At 41.8% G+C, this 11,224-nt stretch overlaps 1 protein-coding gene and 2 pseudogenes across 1 annotated transcript; 1 reads left to right on the top strand and 2 right to left on the bottom strand.

The window, feature by feature from the left end:
- Positions 1–405: 405 nt before the first annotated feature.
- LOC145447332 (arylsulfatase J pseudogene) lies at positions 406–2,910 on the bottom strand (annotated as a pseudogene).
- On the bottom strand, positions 2,327–3,933 carry LOC145447334 (monoglyceride lipase pseudogene; annotated as a pseudogene).
- Positions 3,934–8,616: 4,683 nt separating this feature from the next.
- Positions 8,617–11,191, top strand: LOC145446134 (coiled-coil domain-containing protein 138-like). The gene has a single exon (XM_080324359.1). It carries the CDS (start codon positions 8,786–8,788, stop codon positions 11,036–11,038), a length of 2,253 nt encoding a protein of 750 aa, XP_080180485.1. The 5' UTR covers positions 8,617–8,785; the 3' UTR covers positions 11,039–11,191.
- Positions 11,192–11,224: the final 33 nt, after the last annotated feature.

Raw genomic sequence — 11,224 nt, 5'->3', positions numbered from 1 at the left:
TTAATGATAAATTCAAAACTTTCTACTGTACGAATCTCGCTTCTACTGGTTGGAATGGAGACAAAGTTGGTGTGCAGCGTTTTTTAAACCAACCTAACAACTTTATCAAGTAGCCAGTGAAATCTGAAGGAAAACTTTCATTTTGAACAGCCCTAGTGTTCATCAGACAACAGCTTGAATCCAATCACACTTCGTTATTATCATAATTTCTAAATGAAAAATTTCTTTGAAATACCCTGTCGTAGACACAAGCGGTCACTGAATTGCATTGTAGCATAACCATGGATTTGATATGATTTTGAATTCTCCATATTTGGACTTACATCGGTTGTAGCCATAAGTAACTACAAGACTCCCTACGTTCTTCCAATGTAACTGAGTACTCAAGAATAAAATTTTCAGGAGTACATTCGAAATGCGGTATATTGCAAAAAAATCTTCCACTATTATACTTGATGTTTAAATGAAATGGAGTTAACCTTAAGAAAACACGTTAGATACAGTACAGAATTCCACAAGCAGTTCTCATCAAGCATATGAAATACATTCACAAATACAGGAATTTTTTCGAGGTATCCTCAACTTGTTTCCTTCAACAAACAGCAATTGCATATATCATGTTATTTGAATGAAAACACAGCTTTAAAGGGTTAGCAAAAATTGCACTGCACACTATCTTAATTAAAATGTCTGTTCGCGAATGGACTGGTGAACAATGCAAAAGGGTTACAATGAAATATTGAAATGAAATTGCAATTCGTTTGCTGTATGTGTAGTGACGTGGTTGCTATTTGGATTTTATTTATCCAACCATGGGCCCCAGAATCCACCTAAATGAGTAGGACTGGACCTAGGGTCACTGTCTGGAAAATTCACAGGAACAGCTGTTTCGTTATAGGCGGCCAAGCGCTCCATCATAGATTCAACAATGTGAGGGAAAAATTTGGAGATTTCATTTTCTTCGTATGGATCCGTCTCAATATGATAGAGTTTGACCGAACCTTCGTCAGTTGGATCGTTACCCTCCGCATCGATTCCCCCATGTTTTTGCACATATTCAGGAGGCTTCACCCATTCATCGAAGCCGGGATCGCCAGTAATAAGCTTCCACGGACCGACTCGGAGTGCGGCATGGGTACTGGTGTTGAAAACTTGCGAGGTCGATAGACCTTGACTCCGACGAAATATCGGATCGATATTGTGAAGAATTTCGTTTCTGGGTGAAGGCTGTTCCTGTGTAATTGCACGCCATTGATTAAACCCATCAAGTGGCTGCGTTCCATCAACTACCGGGCATTGTGTGGCAGATAATATTGTCGGTAACCAATCAGAGACGTGCAACAGACCATTGTGCACAACACCTTGTCTTTTCAAGGGTTTTCCGTACACAAATCCTACACCTTTGACTCCTCCTTCCCACAATGTCCGTTTCCGGCCTCTAAGTGGCCAGTTATTGCCACCGCCGAGGGTCTGTCCACCGTTATCCGTTGAAAAAATGATAATCGTGTTATTTAGCATGCCGGCATCATCCAGATGCTTGGTTATGTTCATGACCGCTTCATCCAATGCCGCAACCATTCCACCGTATATACGTCTACGGCTGTCCTTGATGTAAGAAAATGGTTCCACGTAAGAATCGGGGGCTTGCATTGGCGCATGCACTGATTGAAATGCAGTGTACAGAAACATTGGTTTTGATTTGTCACGTGTAGCAATCACATCTCTTACCCGCTTGGCGTAAACGTGGGCGGAATATTCACCCCATGTTGAGTTGTCCGGTCCTTGTTCTGACCAAAAATCCACGCCACACCCGAGATTCCCGTAGCAGAAGGCCTTTGTATAATAATCCTCACCGCCCGTTAAATATCCGTAGTATGTTTCAAATCCCCGTTTCCACGGAGCATAATCGGTTTTAAAATCGCCAAGATGCCATTTTCCGACCATATGGGTGTCATAGCCGCACTGCTGCATTTGTTGCGGGAGAATAATATTATCCAAAGGCAGTGCACTGGCTTGGTCTGGATGAATGTAGCTGTGCTGTAAGCCTGTGTGTATTTGATATCTGCCGCTCATCAGCTGACTCCTTGTTGGAGTACAAATCGGCTGCACGTAATAATTCTCAAGTTTTATACCTTCCGATGCAAGTTTGTCTAAGAACGGTGTCTTCATGTCTGAGTGGTGCTTCCTCGCATGATATCCAATATCGTTGTAACCATAATCATCAGCCAAAATGAATACTACATTCGGCTTATCAGATACCGCTGTTGTTGGCAACACGCATGATAGCCCAACCACGAGGATTTTTAGTACCAACATTAGCTTGAGATTTCTGAACTTCAAGGAATACGGGGGTAAAATGATGATGTCCATGATGCTTAAACAAATATACATTTCAATGACAGGAAAACATTTCGTGTAAAGAATAGAATGTTCTAAAAATCGCACAAAATATTTCTAGCGTGAATTATAATATATTTGTGATATCAAGCAGTAGGCCTAGCGTCACAATTTATGAAACTCGTTATTCAACTGTGCCCAAAGTCATACCAAAGAGAAAATGAATTTTGCAACAACCGCACCAACATGAATACAAACATTTACGATGTGTGAAAGGCTGACATTATTTACTTAGGCCCATCATTAAACAAGTCACACGACCATGGCCAGTTAAAATGGTATACAGTTAACCAAAGCACAGATACTCATAAACGATGTGAAGGTCATCAGCAGTGAAAATGGCATAATATTTCAAAGTAGCTCTACATCAATACTAGCCTTTATGCGCATTTTTACTCCTTGAATATGACGTGGGTGGAATCTGAATGAACACCCCAAGTCACGGTAATCTGGGAAACAAAATGTTATGCTAAAACAACAGTTGTACACGAAACAAATGTTACTAAACTAGGTATTCACTACATATAAAATTATCAACTGCATCGTTCTTTAATCCAATCGCTTATTGTTTGCATGACCATCAGCCGATCTTCCTTCAGTTCCCACAGCAGATTGTGGTACATACTGGGAAATATTTTGAGGATTTTATCCTCAGTCTTTGCTTTCTCATGCAACATTTTCGATCCATCAACGCAAGTAACTCGATCATCCCCTCCGTGCAGAATTAGAAGAGGCGACGACACTTTATCCATAACACCCTGAGAGTCCAAGCTCAAATCGATCAATGATTGTGCTGTACGGCAGATGAGACCATGTTGGACTTGCATGGGATCATTTATACAAAATTCGAGATCTTCTTTATCCCGTGTTAGGTCATCTGCCGTCAATTTCTTGAGTTTCATTCGTGGCAAAATCTTTGTGACATTTCGTAGAAGAAATAATTGGAATGGCGTTGCAGTGTTAGAATCCAAGACCATACTGCCCCCAGAAATGATAACACCACGGAATATACTGGAATTTTGTGCTGCAGTGATTACTCCCAATGAACCACCCATTGAATGACCGAACATGAACAAAGGTAGGTCAGGGTACTTCTTGCGTACAATATCAATATGTTGCAGGATATCACGGATCAACACTTTATAATCTTCGATATACCAACCATCGCCTTCACTATCTCCGTGGCCGATATGATCATGACTGAATACATATGCTCCCATTTCATTCAGATGCTTCGCAAACTGGTCAAATCGTGCACAATATGCACCATATCCATGTACCAAGAGCACAAGGGCCACTGGTGATGTGTTGGGTTCCCAATATTTGCAGAAAAGGTAATGGCCATCGGCATTTTCAAAATGTGGAACTTCAGCAATAGACTGTCCACTTGATACAACTTTACGTTTTGAAGATGCCATAGTGATTCCAAGAATACACTGACCAAATACAAAGTAGATAAATATTAGTCGACCATGCGTGATGCGTTCAATAAGATCGCAGAGGATTTTGTCGACCTCTAAAAACAGTTATGGATAGGATGGGCCTGGGTGGAATTGGTGGTAAACGTCACGCGCAACTTTCCATTCAATTCTTTAATTATTCTATTGAAGAAACCCTTCTGTCACGCGCAACTTATTGACGAAAACAACCACTGATTCCAGTCTGGAGGATGGGTAGGTAATCAAACGATGTATAACACAGGACCCTATAGGTAACATTAATGTCTATTCGACAGTACAGTTCCCCCACCAACTCACACTCAAACACATTCAAGTCAGCTAAATAGGAAAACTATTATCAAAGTAAAAACTGCAACAACAACAACAAGCTATAACAGATCGAGCAGAATCTTTTTTCACAAATCATATCAAGCAATATGACTGTTAACTGCTTATGGTATTATGCAAATGTAATATAAAGGAATATGGTATTAGTAACGATTTAGTGTTCTGATGGCTTTTACTATAATACCCATTTTACAACGAGCATCACTACAGTTCCGATTAGCCGTCATACGCAATATCCCCTAATCCTGTCCAGTTCGCTGCACATTTGCAAAACTAGCGGACAGTTTTGTTTTGTCGACTACCTTTTTTCCTCGAATTCTCTCTCGCCTGTGAAAACGAGAGTGGCATTATAGAGACTGCCAGACTTGTTGCGTCACAACGACAAACTCAATCACAATGCAAAATTTGAGGCTGATTTTAGGAGTTCCAGGGCCATGAGCAGAATAAAATTTATATTTTCATAATTAGTGTAGTAGCAGCTTTCTGTTAATACACTTTTTATCGAATTTAGCGATCGGCAAGCCAATCAAAAATGGCCGTAAATTTGACTTTGGTCAATGAAAAGTATGACGTAGCCCAAATGCAGTGAGCCGTTCAGTCTCGCAGTGCTACTCCACCCTTCACACCACGGGCGGGCAACATACGAGCATAGCCTTTGTAAAGGCTATGATACGAGCCGCGGGCCGGATCCGGCCCGCGGACAGTTTCCATCTTATGATAATGTGACCCGCAGCCCCAGTCTGCCGAGGTTCCCCACTACTTGCTTACTACGTCAAATTTTAGTGACTGTGTTATTATATACGTGTATCCCGCAGCGTGCGAGAGTGGAGCTTACGCGTAAGTTCGTCGAAGCGAGAAGACTTGCATTGTCGGCATTTACGATGTACTCAACCCTAATGTCGTTTGTGGGAATCGTGGTGTTTGTCGACTACAATGATCATTGATCATACACCAGGCTGATATATCTTATTTTCGAATCCGTAACCGCCGACTTGTAGCACGGCACACTTCTAGGCTTTCGTAAGACACCGCTTATGCCAGGGGTCGCCAATAGATAATGTATAGATAACTAACCTACGGATAGATACGCAACACCCGTCGTCACGCTTGCTTGCTCGGAGGGAAATACTGCTCAGCAATCTGAACTCAACGTAATTGCCAATCCCATAGCTGACGACCCGAGCGCTCAAATTAAATAAACTTGATCTTATTTGAAAGCTACTGTCGCACTGATTCCGAAAATATACATTAAACTTTCATCAAGGCAAAAGAACCAGCCCGAAATAGCGTTCAAAGTCTGAAAATCGGCATCGTTACAAACAATCGCATCGACGCACCACAATGACCACAACAATGAAACTTGCGTGTCTGCGATTGTTCAGAACAATGCCGATTTTCAGACTTTGAGGTGTATTTCGAGGCGGTTCCATTGCTACGATCGGATTTTAATGTATATTTTAATGTATATTTACGGGTCGCGGGCCACTTTTCAAATTTCGTGGAAGACGCGGGCCGCATGAATTCAATATCGAGATTAATTAGGCCCCAGAGTTGAACAACGACGCTATATCGCCACCTACTCAATCCCAATAAATTGATATCTTGGTAAATTTGGGGTACTGGGCTTATCGAACGCCTTGAAATCTTAATTAAGGATTGCACCGTGTGTTCATTGATCAGCTGGAAGCAGACATGACGGCGCCTGTGTGACAATGCTATTCTAAAATCCACATTGTCTTCGTCATTATCGGCGTGAAATGGCTTTGAAGTGACATTGCTGTCGTTAAAATACAGCATTCATTAATATTATTTATTCCTTGTATACGTGGATAAATGGGCGAATAATGTATCGATTCAGCAATCCGGCCCGCCAAGTACTTAATTTTGCTATATCCGTCCCGCCGACTGGAGAAGTTGCCCATAAGCAAAACCGACACGACAAATGCTCCGATTTGACCAACTTTGGTTCGAGAGGCTTGCTACTTTTTCGCTACGTTCTGACACTCGGCATATGTGTATATGTGGTTGGCGACTTGGCGTTTTCTGGTTTGTTACTATACCAATTGCTTCGCTTGTACAGAAAAAATGGCATTGGAAATTGTGATTTGTACTCTGCGACTTTTCTGTTATCTGTGTTGTCTGTTATGCCTTTTTCTTCTTGTGTCCTTGCTCTAATTGCCAAGTATTTCGAATGATGTATTTCTTGTTTTGAGCTGAGCTAGCGTCAATTACGTTATCGAGATTTGTGTTCTCAATTTTATCGGAGTAGGCCTATGTGATATTGTGATTTTTTGTTCGATGCTTTTGAATATTATTGCGGATGCCTTTCAATTCATCTTTACTGAAATAATGTAGCTTCTATCTGTTGAAGTTATTATTAGTTTCTCGAAAAAACAATATACTAGAACAACACAATCCTCGCGCCTTGGTCCTAGAATTATAGTGATAAATAACATATTTAAAAAGTAGATAATATCTGAATACAGGTGAGTTTAGCGAAATTAGAGAAAGGAAATGTAGGTAGTATATCCACGAGAGTCAAAATTTACACTCCTGCTCTCGACGGCACCAATGCATGGTTAGTGGTTACCGATCACCAAAATATGCGTTGGACAGGTACTAATCGATCCAATACGTTCGGTACATTGCAGGTGTATGGTATTGTAAATGCATACTGTATAATCTTTCAGACAGACGAAGGTGTTGCTATCGGATGCCGCCCTTCATTTATTTTAGTTTTATGTTCCGCGGCCCACCTCAATGCAATTTATTATTAACAATTTCATCATTTCAAATCCTCAAAAGACTGCGATACGATGAAAAAATAGGAATGAATTTATATTTTTGGAATCAGTGCAACAGTAGCTTTCGATCAAGACCAGATTCAGTAAATTCTTCGCTCTGAAAGATAACTTTTGGATTGCCAGAAATCCTACAGTCGCTTACGCAAAAACAATTCTGAACACAGCCTCAGCGAAGCGGAACGAAGCTGCAAAATCGGTCGTTGCCATTCCATGTTTACATTCTATAGCAGTGGTTCTCAACCTTTTTCTCCTCACGGACCGGTAAAATTTCTAAAAATGTCTGGCGAACCGGTGAACCTTCAAAATTGAAATGAAGCCAAAATGTAGAGTATGCAACCGTTTTTTGCAATATATGGTGCTAGAGTGCGACATTTAGAGGGGTTTGATCGTAATTAATTATCTTCATGATGGCATCCATGTGATTTTACGGTAGTGAGTCTGCTGAGTCGAGGTAAAATTGCCTTGTCCAGATAAACGTGCTACCGCCGAGAGTCGTTTACAGTCTTTCGCGCCGAAGGCCGTGGGTTTAACCGACCACGCCAACACGAATAATATACTTCTCTTTGACAATATCGAGAGAAGGAGCGTTTCGGAGTAGAACCAAGCACCTTGTCGTGCTACCTTGCTCATTGCACACTGCCACCAGACACAGGCTACTCTGACAACTATACGAATACAATGCGTGCCGTAAGACAACACCTTAAAACAGCTGTACTGGCCATGCCCAAACCCGACCGAGAAATTACTTCGTCAGCTCACTCCAAAAACGTTGGTCTTGGGCCGACACAGGGCGATAAGCCAAACTTCCGGGGGCTTCGCCCCCAGACCCTACATTTGGGTGGATGTTTTCACCTGTACTTGAGAGCACATTCATTCTACTCAGTGTAAGCAGAAAGTTTATGCAGCTTAATCGCGCCAATAGCAAAAATTTCCGATCATTCATGACTGAATCGGTATTCTCGCTGCCGAATTTTTGGCACAACCTTCGGAGTCCCATGTTAGCCTGAACTTGTGTTGGTACGTCGCGGCGCGGTAATGGCGGACGCCGAAATGCCTATTTATATAAATCATGCGTATTTCTCGGAAAAGGACACCTATAAGAATGGCATTTAGTGACACTAAGTCGCGCAAAGCCCGAAAAGAAGTTGAAAAATGTTTCAAAAAATTACACTATGATTTATGTTCATTTGCACAATAATTTTTGGCCCTTTTCAAGCTCGGGCCCTTTTCAAGCTCGGCCGCTCGGCCGGGCGGTTTAGGGGGCCCAGTTACGGTTCTGCCCGAAATGAATGAATCGAAAACGAATTATCGCGCAAACTGTGCTGTTTAGCGATGAGTCAGCTCGTATATGTTCTGTACTTATCGCCTTCAACATTGCATCTTGAAATGAAGGTATAAAATTGTAATATACCTCGCGGACCGGCAGGAAGGTCGTCGCGGACCGGCACCGGTCCGCGGACCGGCGGTTGAGAACCACTGGTCCATAGTATTCTTATTGAAATGAACCCGAATATTTTCGGGTTACACTCGTCAGGGGTAGCCTGAGTAGCCAAGGTTTGGGCTTCGATCTATAGAGAAACAGGTTTTCTTTTAGTTGAAAATGTCAAATCCTTTAATCCGCTCATTGATTCCTCCTTTATGATCCCGCCGCTGTCGTTATCAATCTCCATTCAACCGTATAGAAATCACGTGACTGACATTTCCAACGTCCATTTAAATTTCGATCTGCAATAACAACATCAACGATTACCGTAGCTGGCTGCATTTCGGCGAAGAAATAATCGAGAAGTATATAAAATGTCCAATGAGTCAGCAACTGGTGCGGAAAACTCCGTTTCTGACGAATATATAGAGCGTTTGAAGAGAAAGTATTTGACGAAGAGCAGCACACTCGACACGGGCAGTGTACAATCACCAAAAACCACTGCAAGTTCCGATGTCGAATCCTATTTGGATTTGCCGGCAAATTCATCACTCACAGCTACCGAAAAGCGTCATTACAATCGTGCCATGAGAGAAATAGGAAAGGCAATGAAGCTAAGCAGAGATGAGCACGAATCGATCTTGGACCAATTCAAAAATAGCATTAAAGTTACTTCGGACACGGATGAGAATAAAAGTATACACTCTCCTTCTGCAGACCTCACATCAAATATATTAGAGCAACAAGCTGAGCCACCTATTACTTCTTCAAAAGTCTCACCCAATAAACAGCATGAACTCTCACATTGGGAGCAGAGCCCTTGCGTTACTGGTAGCACTTCCACACTACCTTCGACTATTCCTGCTGGTACATTGAAAAGTAAAAGCACTGTAACGTCTACTTCGTTGGAGGACGCTGCATTGTATTGGGATGATGAATCTTCCACATTCAACGGCCTTTCCAGCAAGATTTTGTTGGACTTTGATAATACAAAGCCAGTCTCACTCGCGGATGTTCGCGCTATCTACTCAGAACTGACTGGAATTTATAAGAAAATTCAATCGGAAAAGAAAAAGATTTTGAAGCAACAATTGATAGGTCAAAAGCTAGGCACAGACATTATCGCGCGAGAAAATCAACTTGTCTCGAAGGAGGCTTGCCTTCTCAAGAAAGAGAAAGAACTGCTGGAGAGAGAGCGTGTGTTATCGTACGCCATGCGGGACATGGAAAGCTGCAAAGAAATCAAAGCGAAACTTGAAGGAGTTGAATTGGAAGTGCAAGAAAAATTTGAATCGATACAGCGGAAGCATAAACTTCAGATTGACAAACTGGAGGAGATGCTTTCTTCTCAAGCAATGGAAGCGAAGCGTTTGAAGTCTTCATTCACGGTTCTCAAAGACCAAAACGAAGAGCTACGTGGTAAACTGCTCGCGTCGTCGGAAGAGTGCAAGAAACTCAAGTCTCAGAACGTGAAACTGAAAAAGCGATTGGAGAATTTGCAAAGGAAGCAAGACTATCAAGCAACCAAGTCGGAAAAAGACTTCAGAACTTCGAACAAGGAAAATGCAGTAGAAAAAACAAATCCGGGCCAAAGACAGAGTGAAAAATCTACGAAAATAGTCTCCACAGTAATGGAAACGGTACCAGTACTCTTTGACTGGATAGTCGAATCAGTTTTTAAAACTAAAGATTCATCTTTCAAGGCAGATTGCAGTTCCAAAACTATCGGCTTTACAGACGAGTTTATCATGGATAAATGCCTAAAAGTGCTTCCGATGTTTGTTGACATATTGAAGGCATCAACGCCGCAACCTTCCTTCAAAAAGAACCAATTCTCGTACCTTTCTTTTATATATCACTGTTTACGCCGTATCGATGACTCTCAGCATAGTATCTTATCTTCAACAACACGACGCCTCGGCGATGAACTATATAAACCCGTTGTTTACTCCCAATCAAAGGAACCAGCAGGGTCACTAATCCTTGCCACAACCGCCGCATATTCGATTGTCGACTCGTTAGCGGAAGCGTCCCAGAGTTTTCAACATATCACAACGAAAACGTGTCAGAATTTGTACTTCCGCAGCGCGATTCCTGAAGTGCGGATGCTTTCGAGCTTTATTATACTAAAAACGTTACACCAAGTGGATATACTGGCGCACGTCTTTGGACAGTTGAAAAAAGATTTAAAAGACGATGGGAATCGCAAAATATTTCTGGAATACGACGCTATTCACATTCTGATGCCGTACATGACATACAAGGCGAACAAAGCTTTGCTTGGCGATGCTGTTGATATTTTCATGCAGATGGCGATGGAATCCGTCTTTTTACCAACATTCCTCGAGCAGTGCAGTAAAGAGGAATGGTTCCGTGCCTTTTCTTCCGCAGTCAGAGAGCTCGCGGGGTCGATAGACAAACCGTCCTTCAATCCTGACATATTGGAGAAAATATGTGTCATCTTGCAGAAGCTGTCGAAGATGAAGAGTAACAAAAAGTATTTTGAAGCTTTCGCCATTGGAAGATCCCTGCAGGAGTGCTACCGGTGCCGTGACCCGAACAATACCTTCCTTTCCTTGAATTTAAGATCAATACTTTTCAATCTTGATATTCTCAAAGAGCCTTGACCTTATGCTGTAGTGAAGGGGGCGAGTAGCTCAATAGTTCACAATGTAGAGTATGTAATCGCTGAATTTTTATCCTTAGCGTATTGCAGTACTGAATTTAGCCTATATGTGCACGATACTTGTGTAATGTCTAGTATTATTTTCTCATTTTAGTCGGGTTATGACATAGTCCTGTTAATCTGTATT

The sequence above is a fragment of the Botryllus schlosseri genome, chromosome 9 (assembly GCF_051294905.1).
Source record: "Botryllus schlosseri isolate E-star chromosome 9, Bs_hap1, whole genome shotgun sequence".
NCBI lineage: Eukaryota > Metazoa > Chordata > Ascidiacea > Stolidobranchia > Styelidae > Botryllus > Botryllus schlosseri.
Note: the sequence above shows the minus strand (reverse complement) of the source record. Positions and strands in the feature narration are given on the sequence as shown.

What these genes read in the sequence shown, in the direction of transcription:
- LOC145446134 (XM_080324359.1), top strand. Translation starts at nt 8,786, where the DNA reads ATGTCCAATGAGTCAGCAACTGGTGCGGAAAACTCCGTTTCTGACGAA.